The sequence below is a fragment of the Nelumbo nucifera genome, chromosome 4 (assembly GCF_055504915.1).
Source record: "Nelumbo nucifera cultivar China Antique chromosome 4, China Antique-T2T, whole genome shotgun sequence".
Classification (NCBI taxonomy): Eukaryota; Viridiplantae; Streptophyta; class Magnoliopsida; order Proteales; family Nelumbonaceae; genus Nelumbo; species Nelumbo nucifera.
Window position 1 is genome coordinate 24,146,964 of NC_142652.1, and position 17,122 is coordinate 24,164,085.

Here is a 17,122-nt window from a genome sequence, read left to right on the forward strand (position 1 = left end):
CTGCTCCTCACGAATGGGTGCCTCACAGGCACATCCACCATGTATTAGGAACATCTCCCGTGAATAAGGGCAACTTTTGGGCCCTGATATCAATAAAAATAATACTTTTAATATAATTTCTAAAATAGGTTAACTTTTTTAAAAATATATCAAATAAGGGCAAAAACAATGTTCTTCTTCTTCCTCCTCCAAACTACTTCTACCCCAGCCCAGCCCTGCAAACCTCAATGACCACCACCCTCCAGTGCCGCCTCCGGCAATGCCTCTACCCACCTTCGACAACGTTGCCAGCCACCTCATGTTGTCTAATTGGTGTTGCTGAAGGTGGGCGGAGGCAACAACACTGGTGGATGGTAGTCATTGAGATTTACAGGGCTGGGGTGGAGGTGGGCAGAGGCGGTGCTGGTGGATGGTAGTCATTGAGATTCGCAGGGTTGGGGTGGAGGTGGGCAAAGGCGGCATTGTCGGAGGTGGCAGTGGCAGTGCTAGTGGTTGATAGCCATTGAGATTTGTAGGGCTGGCGGAGGTGGGTAGAAGTGGGCGGAGGCGGTGGCAACAACACTGGTGGATGGTAGTCATTGAGATTTGCAGGGCTGGGGCAGAGGTGGGCGGAGGTGGGTAGAGGCATTGCCGGAGGTGGCAGCAAGCGACGACATTGATGGATGGTTTGTAGGAGGATGAAGATAAACATTATTTTTGTCCTTATTTGATATATTTTTTAAAAAATTAATCTATTTTAAAAATTATATTAAAATATTATTTTTATTGAGGTCCGGTCGTTGTGAGGTGTCCTGTGTGAGTAACAGATCACTAAACGCACCTCGCATCAACCTTACAGCCCCATCCTAACATGTATTGAGAACATTTCTCTATGAATAACAAGATATTCCCCACGTGCGACTGGAACGCGTTGTGAGTATCCGGATTCGTATGGGTTTGGAAATTCTTATTAACTCGAATTTGGTCTCACAAAATTGTCCTCACAGCGTTTTACAGCCGTACATTGTGAATATATCGGTACTATGTTTTTATTGATGGAAGATATTCCCAATTCACAACTGGGGCTGTGAGGACGGTCTTGTGAAAGACCAAATCCGAATTCCTGGCTGATGCTCAAAGATGGGCGGCTCGACCGTCTTCAGGGCCTCGGGCCCTCGACAAATAGGAACGCGGGAAGTGGGAACCGAGCCGAAAACCCTAGAAAAACTAACAAACGGCTGGGCTTCCTTCTCTTTTGGTGAGTGTAGCACCTCCCTCTACTTCGTTCCAAGAAGCAAAGGAACAGAGAACGCCATGGCTGTTCCAGAAGGAAAGCTTCACAGTGAAAACGAAGAAGAGAAGAAGAAGAGGAAGAGAAAGAGGGCTAAGAAGAGAGCACTTGCAGACTCCGAAGCTGTGAAAACCAATCGAGAGATTGAAGACGGAGACGAAGAAGAAGAAGAAGACGCAAGAGTAGCAGCCGAAGCAGAGGCAGAAGATGAAGAAGTGGATCGAGACTCGACTGAGGATGAAGAAAGCAGTGAGGACGACGAGAGGAAAGCCGAGGATGCCACGGAGGAGAAGAAGAAGAAGAAGTTGCAGGCTGGATCAGGAATCATGAGCACTGAGTCTTTCTCTCGGTTGGGCCTTTCTGAACCCACCATGAAAGCCATTCAAGACATGGGCTTTGATAAAATGACTGAGGTAGCCATTTATTTTCTTTCACTTCACTGCGGTTCGATGCCCTAGGAGTTCTTATCACGGGTTTCAGGTTGAACCAAGTACTTGGCTTTCCATAGTGTTGGGGGAGTTAATGGGTACAAATACAAAAGTAAAATAAGAGAATTTATCTAGCGAGACAATTTGATATTTTCGTAGACAATTTCTGGTAAAAAGACCAATCAAAAAATTTGTTTAATTCAAAAGTTGAAATCATTGTTGAACAGACAACCTACCTGAACAGTTAGCTCACGCTTTCAAGTTTCAACCCAACTGTTGTTTTCATAGTCCAACCCCTGTACCAGTTTTTGGCCTTTTGCTGTCAAATTCGCTTATCCTAGACTTGGGTCTTGTTATACGGGTTTCGTTTGCATATAGGTTCTATGATTTAAAGTTTTAAACAGTTACTTCTTTTCTTCCTCAGCTGAAAAAAATAGCATCTGTTCCATTTGTGCACTTTGGCTGGTTTTCAACAAGAAACCTTATTAAAAGACAATTAGACATGAACAAGCTAGTTTTCTGAATCTCATAGTCGTACGCCTCCAACGTTTATGGAACAATGTGGTTATTTAACTAAAAAGAGTAGCTTTGATTATATGATCTTGTTCAGCAGCTTTATACTTACCTTTTGCAGCTTTATTTCCAATCATTGGTTTGAAGTTCATTTCTTTTTAAAATATGATCTACTTCGTTGAAATGAGGCATTGAATGAACTATTCAGTTAGAGATCCTTGTTTACCAATTATTGCCCATGAAAAATATTCTGATTACTGGAATAAGTTCATCTTTTTTTTTTTTTTGAAGAAAACTCTGGATCATACATCATCTCTTCTCTTTTCCAAAGTATCATTATTTGATCTCATATTACTAGGTAATGCAACCTATTGAATGATAAAAAGTAACCAATTTTTTGCATTGATTGCCAAAATTCTATGCTATAGGATAGCATACTTGCTATGCAATGTTTATTTTAACCGACTTAATTTTTTGTCTCCTTTTGTTATCTGGTATATCATTCCATTATAAGATTTTATTTTAATTGGTTAAAGTATTTAGAAAAGTATTTTATTCTTTTGACAGTTCACCATCACATGCAAAATCTTTTTTGAGAATCAGCTACCTGATTTTTCATATCTCACTTTTGGCCGCAGATTCAAGCTAGAGCTATTCCACCGCTTTTAGAAGGCAAGGACGTTCTTGGAGCTGCAAGGACTGGTGCTGGAAAGACCCTTGCTTTTTTAGTGCCAGCTATTGAGTTGTTATATCACATCCGTTTTTCTCATCGTAATGGAACAGGTGTTGTTGTTATTTGCCCAACAAGGGAGCTTGCCATACAGGTAGAAGTCCTGATATCCTTCTTAGGTCTCTTATAAACCAAAAAAATCAAGGGAAAAGTTAAGTTTCTAGTTCATTATCATAATATCACTAATTTCTGTTAGGGTATTTGGGCAGCTTAAGCTTTCAGACATCTAGTTGTGGTCTTTTTATTCATCTAACATGAGATGCGTGCCATTTATTTAGCTCTGCTTGTGTCATTGTTTAGTTATATTGTATTATTTCTTGAAAATTACATACTTACAGTGGTATTTTTACTTGAATGTTGTTGGGTATTTGGACAGTTTAAGCTTTCAGACATCTAGTTGTGGTCTTTTTTATTCATCTAACATGAGATGCGTGCCATTCATTTAGCTCTGCTTGTGTCATTGTTTAGTTATATTGTATTATTTCTTGAATATTACATACTTACATTGGTATTCTTACTTGAATGTTGTTGGGTATTTGTGCATCCTTTCATGCAAAACTAGTGTCGTTGTTGAATCCAGATTAAATCAGAAATTACAATAGGGATTTGAAATGAATGGGAGGTCAAAGCTTATAGAGACAGAAAGTGAAAATGGTTTAGATGGGTGGATTGGCCTAAAAGTCCATGTGGACAAGTCCATGGTCTAACCATCTAAGGGCTAAAAGCCAATATATATAGGCCTATTCCAGTATGCTTAGCTTGAAAAATGTATGAAATAGTTCTTCAGCTAATATGGGCTTACGAAATATTTATCCAATCAAGTGCTTATAAGATTCTTATGATTTAGCGTTGTCTCTTTAGTATATTCACACTACTGATGCAACTTTATTTTTTTTATTTAGTTTATTTTTTAGGAAAGTAGTGGTAAATGTTGAAAAATAGTGAATAAGGAAGAAAGAGGCCCGAATGCACAGCAAGTTAGTACTTGCACCTTACGACAGTGACCCAGTCGATGAAAACAATAGAAAACACTAATTAGTAATTATCAACAAAGGTTTACAACTAAACCAGCTCCAACATAAAGTGTGTATCGTATCATATGCAAAAGACTTAAGTTTGGGTTCTGTGACGTAGGCAATATCCTCCTACCCTCCTTACTCTTTTGTTTTCTTTTAGTTTTCTACTCTATCACCCACCACAGGAGTTCCCATTGACATCTTATCTAACCAGTTTGGCCATGCATCTAATCCCAGGCTTACTATTTTGGACCCCTCTTAGTCTATCCTGCATCGGTCTTTTCTTGGTTGGATAAGCAGTTTAAGAAGGTTTTCTTGTGTTTATGTTCACTCTTTAGAATATTCAATCATCAGAAGATTTTCTTTACCATCTATGCTAGCATCAGGCTGCTTTATGATCTCTTGAAAGGTTGTAACTTTTTGCAAGTAAAATAAAAATTGTAGATGTTGGGCAAAATGTGCAGTAATTCGTAGCTGCCAATTAAATTGTGAAATGTGAATATATTTTATTTCTTGCTTATGAAATAGTTAAGCAGTGCATGAATTTATATAGCTTCTGTAACATTTTTATAACATATTCAATTCCAAGTTTTAACTAGTAACACCTAGGTACCATGTAGCTTCTGTAATATTTTTATATGAAAATTTCTGCTTCTGGACTAATTCTCTATTTACATGGTATAGACACATGCTGTTGCTAAGGAACTTCTCAAATACCACACACAAACTGTTGGAATGATCATTGGTGGTGCAGCTCGGAGGGGAGAAGCAGAGCGCCTTGTGAAAGGAGTAAATCTGTTAATAGCTACCCCTGGGAGGTTTCTTGACCATCTTCAAAATACCAAAGGCTTCATATATAAGAATTTGAAGGTAAGTGTGTCTTTCCTTTTCCTTTCCCACAGTCATGTTGTTTACTTGTTTGTGATGTGGACGAGTTTGGGGTGGGTAAGTGTCATTGGGGGGGGGGTGGTCAGGGCTAGCTATAGTTTGTCAATGATTGAAATCTCGTTATGGTATATGCAGTCTCCTGCAGTGATCATTAGTCATGGTCCAAATGGGTAGATTAGAGTATTGGGGAAGAGATTATGATGCAAGAAAATAGCTTTAAAGTTTGGATCAATGGGTTAGCTGAATCATTGGTGGAACAAGGGACAACAAAGGAGCATTCATTTGGGGGACAGATGCAAGTAATATACTAGAATTTGGGATAGGTGGGACCTGAAGCATTATATGTAAATATTCATTTTTTTTTTCTATCACAATCAATAAATTTTACTGTTCTCGGTGATAAAAGTTTTGAAGTTTTTAGTTGTTGTTTAATCAAGTCTTTATGGCCAGTCTCAAATATGGAATAGGAATGTAAATAAAGGAAATGAGAAGCCTTTTGTGTGGTAATTTTTGGGAGGAAATTATTGGAGAAAATGTACAAGGGCATACAAAAAGAAAAATGAAGTCTCATCCACCAATAGCCAAAAATTATGAAGGCATAGAGTTATTGCTATGAAAAAAACCCCTCTTCCTAACATGAATGCTTAATGGTCCACTATGAAGGGAAGGGACAAGCTATTATGAAAACTTAAGAAACTACTCTGGAGCTGCAGCCTGCAGGAGAAATTCATACAAAGGAATAACAATTGCAACTTTATGTATTTATTCTGGTTGTTCTCCTTGTCACATAAACAACTAGCCTGTAATTGTTTACTTAATTAAAATTTTGTGTTTTGAGGTAACCTAGAAATTCCATCTTATTTTCTGGCAAAGCATGGTGTATATAGCTTGCTTTCAAAATATTCATTTGAAATATGGTTTTATGGACGACCCAGAGGCATACAATGCTTTTGATAATGGACTGGTATAAATTTGGATCCCCTATAACTATAGTATGTAGGCCTTGTTGTTTGGACAATCAAGACTCACTATCAAATGAGTCCCTAACAAGAGATCTTCTAGGCCTAAAGTCAGCAGATATTCAGAACTTTGCATTTGTGCCAAATTTATTAAATTGAACTTTGACGGGAGCAGCCAAGCTAATTCCTGGGCCTTCGGGAGTAGGGGGTGTGCTAAGGAATAAGGACAGCAACATTATCTCATTATTCTCAGGACTGGTGGGAATGGAAGACTCTACAAGAGCTGAGTTACTAGCTACTGTTCAAGGGATTCAGGTTGCTAACCAGCTTGGGGTGGAACATCTTATAATTGAAGGAGATTCTCAGGTGGTAGTAGGGTGGCTGTTAAATCGAAACACTGCCATACGGGGATATAGAGATCTCCTCAAAAGAGTGAGTGGCTGACTAGAACTATGAGAGTGGATGTTAAATGGGTAAGCAGGTCGGCAAACACTGTGGCTGATTCTTTGGCCAAGCGAAGGGTATCCAGGGGAGGTCTTTTTTGGGCATCTTTGTAACTTGTTCTAGCAAGTAGGGAAAACTGTATCTGAATATTCTGGAGATGTAGTATCTCATGCCTCTCCTTGGGATGCTTGTACTTCTTACCTTTAGTATCTACTAAAATTTATTCAATTATCAAAAAAAATCTGAATGTTCTCAGGGTTTGAAAAACTCTGATAGTAATGTAAGATCATATGGTTAAGAAAAGGGTTTCTAGCAGATAAGGGCAACTTTTTGCCCTGAATATCAATAAAAAATAATTTTTTTTTATAAAATAACAAAAATAAGGTAACTTTTTTTGAAAAATATCAAAGAAGGGCAATGACACTATTCATCGTCTTCCTCTGCCTCTATCTGCTAAAAACCCAAACAAAAAAGAGAACGGAAAACCATAAATCAGTAACGGTAAACCAGAAACGGATGAAACCAGCACGAGCAATCTTGAGATACCTGCATTTTCCTGCACGGACGAAAGCAGGTAACGGACAAACCTGATTTCCTAACGAGCCTGATTTCGTCGGTAAACCAGGTATCTGTAACGGTAATGGAAAACCAGGTTCTCTATTTCCTTGTAATGGACGAACCTTACGGATTCCTTCAGAACAAGCAGGTATCTCTACCAGTACAGGGAACCTGGTTTACCGTTACGGATTCTGTCTCTTACCGCCAAGAACAAGCAGGTGGCCATGTCCCTACCTCCACGATCTCTACCTCTACGGTTTTTGCATCCGGTACAGAAACCAGGATGCTCAACACTAAAGCCGCTTTATCTACCATACCGGACTCGAGACCCGCCATTAATTCAACAAGCGGTTTCTTGAAGCTGAGCATCGGAAGAGGAGATCACAGAGGCAGAGGAAGAGGAAGACGATGAACAGTGTCATTGCCCTTGATATTTTTCAAAAAAGTTACCTTTTTTTGGTTATTTTATAAAAATGTTCTCTTTTATTGATATTCAGGGCAAAAAGTTGTCCTTATCTGCTAGAAACTCTTAAAAAATTCTTCCAATCATGCTTAGTTGGCATAGGAAATGTCTTAGGCCCCTTTAGTTGTCTGTTCTGATCCTCTGAATGTGGAATTCATGATGGTTTCATAGGCTCCCGAACCTATCTTCTGCACCTCGGCTGCAGATTGAAGATACTCCTTTATGCATCCCACCTTCTTCTCTTGTTGTTTGGCTGGATGCTTTTGTCAAGTCAAATCCTGTCTAGATGACCCCAGTTATTTCTGTCATGTAGAGGAATAATTTTGCAAATTCAGACTGCCCATCAAATGGGTGTCCTTCCTGATCAACCATCTCTTCACTACCATACTCCACATCAACCTATAGCTTACCTAAGATTGAAGTTTTCACTGAATGATATCAACTGTAAAAGTTCTTAATATCTTTTTTCTTTTTAATTCAAAGCAATTGTTACAAAGAGTCTGTTATTTTGGATATGTGGCAATGGGTAAGGGTTTCAGATGAAACTTGTCTTATGAATCAGGGTGGAGAGAGGAACATAGGGTCCCCTTCTTGGTTCAAGCATCTTATCATGAATGATACTGTCATTTAGACTTTATTCTCTAGTCAACTCTAGGAGCAACCACTTTCCTATTATATGATCCTATATGTTATAAGCTGCTTTGTCTTGCATGTTATTCTTTATCTTGTTAGGACTTCATATTACCATCAGAAACATGAGCTTCTTTAACTCAAATATTCATTTTTATTTCTAGTTCATAAATACAGAGTACTTGCCTTGTTTCATCAAGTTTTCCTTCTTGATTTCTGATTTACTACCTGTTATTGTATAAATGCTATTTTTTTCTTAGATACTATTTGATGTGCAGTGCCTTATGATTGATGAAGCTGACAGAATATTGGAAGCAAACTTTGAGGATGACATGAGGCAGATTATTAAAATCCTACCAAAGGTAACCGATTGGTTGAGTTTTAGTGTGAAATCTTAGTGGGTGTTCGACAAAACCATGTTGTCAAACAGCCCCTTAAACAACTAATATGAAATTGTGTATTTCCTTGTTAGCTTCAACTAATCTAAGACTGCAAAAATAAATGACATTTGTTATAGGTGATGTTGTGTTAGGACTTGGTTGTGATCAGTGTTTATAAATAAATAAAATAAAACACCAGTCTTGAACTTGGCCAACCTAGTTGCTTGACTTTCATTATCGTAGTTTCATTTTTTTGGCATTAGGTGATACAACATCTTACTAATGTGTGCATGTGTTTTTTTTTTTTTAATTTTTATTAGTAATGGAAATTTTATTAACTATGGAAAGCAATTAAATATGTAGACTGTGTTGATACAATCCCTTAGATTGACTGGTACTTTCTCTCTACTCCCTTATTATCATGCAGACGCCCATGAGATGAAGAACTAGATTGGTTATTTTTTTTTTAAAGGGAAAATAAGGAGATGCACCTAGTGATAAAAAAAAAGGAGATGCACCTGTTATACAAAATGAATCTGTTACAAGTTTAAGGGGCCAAAAGATCTAGGGGCAGACCAGAAAGGACTTCAGTAGAAGAATAAGAAATGATTCAAACACACATGATTTAACAATAGATATGGCACCAACAATACGAAACGGTGATACAGGACTCATGTGGCCAATCCCACATAGTTGGGACAAGGCTTAGATGATGATGAAAAAGGGAGAATAAGGAGATTGAATAGTTGATAAGAAGGTTCTATTACCTATTATACATTGGTTAATCTTGTATTAAGAATCTAAGATTGAGTTTATCTCAATTTTTAGCAATTTATGGATCTTCTGGTGAAATTTAGCATGGAATGTTTATCTACCCTGTGTGCTGAATGTTACATTATTACTTCATATAAACTACTAAAGTATGTGTTTCTTATGTTTCTATGTTGCATTCATATCCATATGAGCCTTAAAATTGGTATTTTTAATGTACTTATGAGATTGATGCGAGTTTCCCTGGCATATATATGTTTTTTGTAATCATTCCACCATGTCCATGTGTTTCTTAAGCATAGCTTGAGACATACCTAAAATTGCCTTTACTATATGTGATACCAATACTTTGAACCTTGGTTGTTCTCTGTGTAGAGGGTTGCACAATGTAAAGGTTTTTCTAATGGGCTCTTACCCTACTTTGTACATTTGTGTAAGGGCAGCCCAGTGCACGAGGCTGCAGCCAATGCGGGGGTCTTGGGAGGGACTTTGTACATTTGTGTACTATAGGAAAAAGAATTATAATAAATAGAGATTCAAGATAGGCCTAATGAAAGAATGATGAAATGCTCTTGGACAATTAGATGAAACCTACCTATATTTATTTGTGATTGGTAATTGCATGTTGTTTTGACTACAGTGACATTTCTTTTTGAGAAAGGTAAGGTAATTTTATTAATACAAAACAAGAGTACAATATTGCAAGTGTGGAGTTGTATTTTTGTCAATATTCTATGCATCATGAGTTAATTGAGGTGTCCTGTGATATGCTAGGAGAGGCAAACAGCTCTGTTCTCTGCTACCCAGACTACTAAGGTTTGTATTTCTCATTCAAAATTTTACTACTCATTCTGCCTGTTTTGGTAATCTCAGAGTATATTTCATACTGCAGGTTGAAGATCTTGCACGGTTGTCTTTTCAGACAACTCCTGTATATATTGGGGTTGATGATGGAAGGTCAAAGGTAAATATTCAATCATGAGATACCATGATACCATGCTTCTTTCATGATCTCAATTGTTAATAAAAGCTATTGTAATTCTTGGAACCAAAAAAGTATTATTGTAAATGTAGGTTACCAATGAGGGGCTGCAGCAAGGCTACTGTGTTGTGCCAAGTGCCAAGAGATTTCTTGTTCTCTATTCTTTCTTGAAGAGGAACGCATCAAAGAAAGTTATGGTTTTCTTCTCTTCATGTAACTCGGTCAAATTTCATGCAGACCTTCTTAGATACATTAAGATGGATTGCTTCGATATCCATGGACAGCAAAAACAAGTCAAAAGGACATCCACCTTTTTTGACTTCTGCAATGCAGAGAGGGGAATTTTATTGTGTACTAATGTTGCTGCCCGTGGGCTTGATATTCGTGGCGTGGTATGTTTCTTTGTTCTACATATTGACCATGGTCTGTTGTTAGTTGTTACAATTCTTTGTTTGATCTTACTTTGATTTCTTCTCCTTTTCTTCCTTTTTCATTCATAGGACTGGATCGTGCAGTATGATCCTCCAGATGACCCTAAGGTGCCTGTGTTTGTTCTCTGCTAACATGTTATTGGTTCATAGTCATAGTCTCTTTATCCTTGTGAAACTACTTTTATTAACCGTTGGTTGTTTACCAATTTCAGGAGTATATTCACCGGGTTGGTCGAACAGCCCGTGGAGAAGGTGCAGAAGGTCATGGCTTGCTCTTCCTGATACCAGAGGAGTTGCAATTTCTTCGTTATCTTAAGGTCTAGTATTTTCATAAACAAGATGTTTATCTTCATTGGTTGATTGAATTGAGAGGTTGGACTGTAGGATGTTCTGAACTTTAGTAGTCGAGTTTTGATTTTTACCCTTATTTGATACTAGTTAAATACTCTTGGGCTTTTCTGGTATAGTTGTTAATATGTTAAACAATCAAATGTAGAGATCTTTGTACAGATTATGATATCCTAACACATTCATATTTAATACAAACCATTAAAGTTACCGTTCTCAAAATAAGATAAAATAAAAAAATACATTAGACTGAAGGATCTTATTTTGATCCATTCATCTTTTATATTTACTTTCAGGCAGTCAAAATACCCATTAAGGAGTATGAGTATGATCATAAAAAGGTGGTGAACGTGCAGTCAGTCCTGGTATCGTCTTTCTGCCATGTTTGTTATTTGATATTATTTGTTAGCATTTAAAGTAAAGGGATCAACCTGGAAACTGATGCAGGAGGATCTGGTTGTCAACAACTATTATCTAAACCAATCTGCTAAGGATGCATACAGGTCGTACATATTAGCATACAATTCACATTCTATGAAAGACATCTTCAATGTTCACCGCCTTGATCTTCAGGTACTATCCAACAGTTCTATCTTCCAACGAGCATACATGGACATGGAACAAAATTCTTACTGAATCATTATTGTTGTCAGGCTGTTGCTGCTTCATTTTGCTTTTCCTGTCCTCCAAAAGTAAATCTGAACATAGACAGCAGTGCATCCAAGTTCAGGAAGAAGATGCGTAAAGTTGAAGGAACCCGGAATGGTTTCAGTGAAAGCAACCCTTATGGAAAGCAGAAAGGTGAAAATGATAAACGGCAATTTGTAAGGTACTAGCAGAATGGGCATTATTGAACAGCATGGTCTGTTCCAATTTTGAGTAGAGATTGAGAATCCAGTTTGCTTGCTCACAAAATTTTCGTTTTTATAGTTATTTATGTTAAAATATGTAACTGAATGGTGTAAAATCCTTTTATGAGCATGATTTAAGATATCTCCCTTTCAGATCACTAAAGTATCTGAGTTCTGAGGTAATAAATTTAAAATTGTTAATTTTTCTCAGGCATTTTATTTTCTTGGTTCATTACCATATGATAAAAATTACTATTTGACATAGCATCTTACTTTGGAAATGGGCTCATCTATTGCGCACTTCTGTATGGGGCACTTGGGTTGTCTTTTAGATGGAAGAATGATGACATTGGAGGCTGGGTGGCAATTTCTGTCTGGCATTGGACTTGGATGGTCGTCATATTTTGGATGCCATTTTATTTATCTTATTGATTGTACATTGTTCCACAGACTCCATATTCTGCTGTCTGAAAAGCCTCCAGCTAGTCACTAATTCACTATACATCCCAGTCCTAGTATTTGTCCAAAGCCGTGTCCTTAACGTGTGTTAACCTGAAACACGGGATGAGCGCCCTGCAACTCCTGGGAAGTAACGATGATGTAAGAACTACAGAAGCAGGGACAGTTTTCCTCATAACTCGAGGAATTGTACCATTTAAAAAATTGCAACTTTCCCACCCATCTGATTAAGGTCGTAACCAAGGTTGGCGTATCGGCCTGTACAAGTACTATTTTGTGTCCGTCTGTGTGTGTGTGTTTTTTTTAAACTGGTTCAGAGGGGCTGGTTTAAGGTCGGTATATCCTCTGAACCACTTGCTGAATTGAAACACCCCCTTTAGGGGTGTATCGGGAAGGCTCTGATATGATACATATCAACCGATATGGGACGAAATTTTGAACCTGTAACATCTATTGTATTAGTTTTGCATAATGTTTAAGTGGCTATCCTGAAGATCTTAATGGAGTTATGGTTTAAGTGGCCTAATCTTTTTTTTTTAAGGGGTTAACGGAGATATTCCCAATGCACAGCTATAACTACTTGCCGAGCCCATCAATCTTGGCTTTATATTTGAGGCCTTTTTTTTTTCTCAAGCTGGAGACAAAGAGAACAGACCAATTAATGGTAATACAGCACAAGCCCATTGAAGAAATCGTTCTTTAATCATATATATTCTAATAAATCTTTCCACTTCGAAATCAACAAAAATCTAATTACATTTCAATGAGATGGAGGCAATAGGGCACCTAACTTAATCCTAAAGGAACTAAGACTAAATTTAACCCAAAAAACAACAAAGAAAAAAGCCCATAACTAGACAAAGAAGAGCCCAATGACTGACAAGATGAACTGTGCAAGTGTCAAAGCGGGGAAGCCAGCCATTGCAACTGCACCATTTTGATCTGGTGAACTGCTCGTTCCGTTCTGGTTGCTAGGCGGGGAGTCGTTCTTGGGCTCCTCTAGCACCTTTATGATCATCTTCTGTCCCTTCTCACAGTGCCCGGAGACTCCACTGATAAAATAGAACAGGCCTGAATGGTCAAGTGTGATTTCTGTATCCCCATTGTTGGAGAAGAAGATAGGTTGAGTCGAGTGGCATTTGTCATAGTCCGATTCACTCACCACCATAACTGAATCCTTCTTGTACTTAAAACCTGAAACCATGGTGCAATATCAGATGCAATATTTACATTCTAAATGCAAGAATTAAGAGTTAAAATGTACTTACGCACTGTGTCGTTGACTTGGAACCTGTTATGAGATGCCCATTTGTTGTACATTTGCTCATTTTTTGATGGAGGAACAACCCAACCTTCATCGTCACCAACATCAAATTCATTTGACTTCACATCGAGGAATAGAGAGTAAGAGACGAGGATAAGCACGAGAAAGACTTTGCAAGAAGAGACCATGAAAAGAGAAGCCATTTTCAGTTCTAACTGAGCTCTAAAGCTTGGGTGAGACTCGAGAGAGGAGATTGTTTTGAGAGCAAAATGTGATCAGTGAGTTGGGTTCAATATATTTAAACGTGAAGGGTGTTTGTGCTGTTACGAGTTAGTTACTGAGAGAGTGTGTGGGCGTGGAAATTCGGATAGTAGGATCATCCTATTGGAAGTAGTGGGTTTGTTGAACAAAATCGTTATTAGGAGAGACAGACCCATCTCTGACTCGGTCGTGCTTTGTTTCCAAACAAGGGTAAATTGCTGAAATTTCCTCTAAAATTTGGTAATTCTAGTCATCTCCTTGAACTTTCTGATATAGTTGCAATTAAATCCCCTGTGATAGAATACTCAGCATGAAAATATCCAAAATACCCATAAAGTTATTTTTTGACTAAAATGTTTATTTTCCAAATTTTTTCTTTGTATGAATTGCTACTCAGAATCCTTCCAATCTCTTCTCAGAAATTGATTTATTTTTCAAATTTTTCATTCATATAAAATCACTCAATAGCAAAGTTGCAACTTTAAATTCTTTTTTTTTTGTTCATAAAGGTTATATTGTTTTTTCTATAAAAACCAGCTTCAATAATAATTATATGGGTATTTTAGATATTTCCATGCTTCTTGTTAGAGGATTCTAACAAAAGGGATCTACCTACAACAACTGTATTAAAAAGCTCAGAGGAAATAATTGCAATTACCTTACTTCAAGGAAATTTCAGCAACTATCAAAAACTTCAGAGGAGGTTTCAGCAATTCACCCTTGAAACAAAGCTAAGGTCTAAGGGTGCTGCTGTAATTACATGATGCAAAAAGAGGAATGCTACAATGAGACTGTCCTCATGATATAGCCCCTAACAAAGCTGTCTAAATGAAGGGCATTACAACCCCCAATTAGATGGGTCCCACACTAAAGATTAAAAAACACCACAAGGTCCACACCAAATGATTCCAATTCAATTCCATGTGTTTGATTAGAGAAAAGTTCCATGGTGGGTCTAGATTCCCCATAGATGGGACACTTAGCAATTGAAAGTTTTGGGGCTATCCTTATTATTTTGGCTCAATTTACTGTAAAATGCCGCCAATGAAGAAAATGTCCTACCTCAAGAAATGAAGAAAATGTCCCAAAAAAAAAAAAAGAAGAAATGAAGAAAATGACTAAACCTCGTTGGTCCATAGTAGTGTAACAACTAACGACAGCTTTGAATCAAAATTCCCTAATTCCCTGCAAGTTTTCTAAACTAATTCCTTTCCATTTCTTTTTGGGGTCTCCTGCTGTGAATTGCTTGGAGAGAGAATATAGTAATTGTAGTTGGGCCTCCAGCTTTGCATTGCTGAAAAGTCCACATGTCCATTGCCCATCTGCATCAGTTTTATTTATTCAGTAATTACATCTCACCTTCTGTTTGACTAAGATTTCTTTTCTTTTCTTTTCCTACCTAATTGGTCTCTTGGACTATTAATATTAAGAGGGTAATGAAAGCTACACGTCTAGCTCTTTCTCACGGCTAAAATAGCTCCCACCGGCAGATTTCAGGCTAACCTAGACAAATTACAATTAGCAAATAGCTGGATCTGATTCATTTCAAGATTATTATCAAAATTAAGTTACATCAACTCCCCTTGTTAGACAGTAGACACCTTTTACTTGTACGGCTCTACCTCATCCACTGACTTAAAATATTTCTTATTTCTTAAGGCCACCTAAAAAGTCTTTGCCACATGTTTAGACAACAGAGATGAGAGATCTTCATTTCATGTTTAGCCCTAAGGTCATGTTTGGTTTGAAAGAAAAGACGAGATAAATAGAAAGTTGAGAGGGAAATTTCTTAACAAAATTTGTGAAATTGCTTTTTTCTCTCTTTTTTTTAGTTAAACCAAATACAGCCTTAAAGAAACCACTCATAGCTTCTAACTCGTTCTTCTTCTAAGTGTTCAATTTTGATAATCTTGTTTCAGCAAAGTATATCTATCACTATCACATCTCTAGCCAACTAGGTATCAGAGCATTAATGTCATTTTGTATTTTTTTTTTTCAAATCAGTGAACTATTACCAAAAATCAGCTCAGCCACATTATTTTAAGAGGTGTTTGGTTGGATTGATCAATATAATTTGTAAGAAAGCTTTTGTTTTTACTTGAAATGTTTTTTAAAAATTCTTTGAATTGATTAATAAAAATTGTTATTTCTACTAAAATGTCAAATTTAATGTTTTAATTGAAATGACACTGCATATATGATATGACGTAACAACGCATCACCACTATACCAAACACCTCTTCCCCTTACTATAGCTCACATCCAAACCAAGCCTGGACCCATTAATTATAAGGTCAGTGGATCATGAACCCCCAGGCTGTCTTGTACTAAACACTATTAAGTACTATCTCTTTCAGATTGATTAAAATACAAATGACGTCCTACTGGATTCTGATCCAGCGGTTTGCAGCCAGTTCTTAATCACCTCCAAGCCCTAACAACACATACCAACCATAATAAACCCCTTAAGGAGACATGAATCACTTTTTAACAGTATTCAAAGATTAGAATGTCTTCTCATGTTAATAAACAATTTTAAGTATTTGTTTAATAGTCTTCTTTTAACTATTGTCCAACTTCACATTATTTGATGTCCAAATTGAAGCTAGCAACAGTTGCTGCTGAGTGCAACCCAGTTTCGAAACCAGGGCTCTGATCACAGTTCTTGGCCAATTCAAGATCAAAATCAATTAAAAAGCCAAACTGATGACCCCCCCCCCCCCCCCCCGAGACTGTCAATCTGTTCATCAATAAGTCAGTTAATTTCTCCTTTGATTTCATCAAATTAATGGTAATCCATGAATTCAAACTCATGAGATGAGATTACTACAGCTACAGGGGTTAGGCCTAGATACCAGAAGTCAAGCCTCAAACGTGGGATGATATAAAATATTTGCAGAAAAGCCACTCAAAGCTTCAAAGTCAAGAATACAGAATTAATGTGGTGAGTGTCACTCGAGGTTGGTGGATGTATAGTTGAACAAGCAAAAACATAAATGCAATACGTAATAGACCCACAACCAAATAACGCTTTTATACACATCCTCTAAGTTGATCACCAGGAACCAGAAAAAAGCTAATGAAAAGAGTATCTATATGATCGATAGTATTACTGGATTGATTGATCGATCTATCTGTTACAGATGCAGTATTTGAACAAATAATTAAATGTTTATGTACAATACAAAGAAGAATAACAAAACCCAAAACTCTGCTCCTTGTGACCAGACCTCGTCGCACAGGATCGATCGAGAACTCCTCATTGATCAGCCGTAACAATCTCAGAAAAAAAAGGAAGCGAAGAAAGAAAAGATTTTGGCACGGTTGGTTACTCAATTTGGAGGTGTAGAAGCGACCACTGAATTGTGTCTCTTGGATGGACCAGAAGGAGGAGTAGTGGTTCCCTTGGGGAAGAAGTTGAACAATTCTCCTCGAAATCTGAAACTCCGCTCATAATTCTGCCTGCGAGGAATCGA

The 17,122-nt window shown here is 37.4% G+C and overlaps 2 protein-coding genes across 2 annotated transcripts; one reads left to right on the plus strand and one right to left on the minus strand.

Annotated features, from left to right (window-relative positions):
• The first annotated feature begins 1,192 nt into the window (after window positions 1-1,192).
• LOC104603077 (ATP-dependent RNA helicase HAS1-like) lies at window positions 1,193-11,825 on the plus strand. Its single transcript, XM_010267019.3, has 12 exons — window positions 1,193-1,683; window positions 2,850-3,035; window positions 4,642-4,827; window positions 8,178-8,261; window positions 9,825-9,866; window positions 9,943-10,014; window positions 10,125-10,424; window positions 10,533-10,571; window positions 10,676-10,780; window positions 11,108-11,176; window positions 11,259-11,384; window positions 11,465-11,825. Exons 1-12 carry the CDS (start codon window positions 1,294-1,296, stop codon window positions 11,645-11,647), a joined length of 1,782 nt encoding a protein of 593 aa, XP_010265321.1. The 5' UTR covers window positions 1,193-1,293; the 3' UTR covers window positions 11,648-11,825.
• A 996-nt stretch (window positions 11,826-12,821) lies between these two features.
• Window positions 12,822-16,256, minus strand: LOC104603127 (early nodulin-like protein 6). Its single transcript, XM_010267063.2, has 2 exons — window positions 13,390-16,256; window positions 12,822-13,315 (listed from the first exon to the last, which is right to left on the minus strand). The coding sequence occupies exons 1-2, from the start codon at window positions 13,586-13,588 to the stop codon at window positions 12,975-12,977; spliced, it is 540 nt and encodes a 179-aa protein (XP_010265365.1). The 5' UTR covers window positions 13,589-16,256; the 3' UTR covers window positions 12,822-12,974.
• Between the last annotated feature and the right edge of the window lie 866 nt (window positions 16,257-17,122).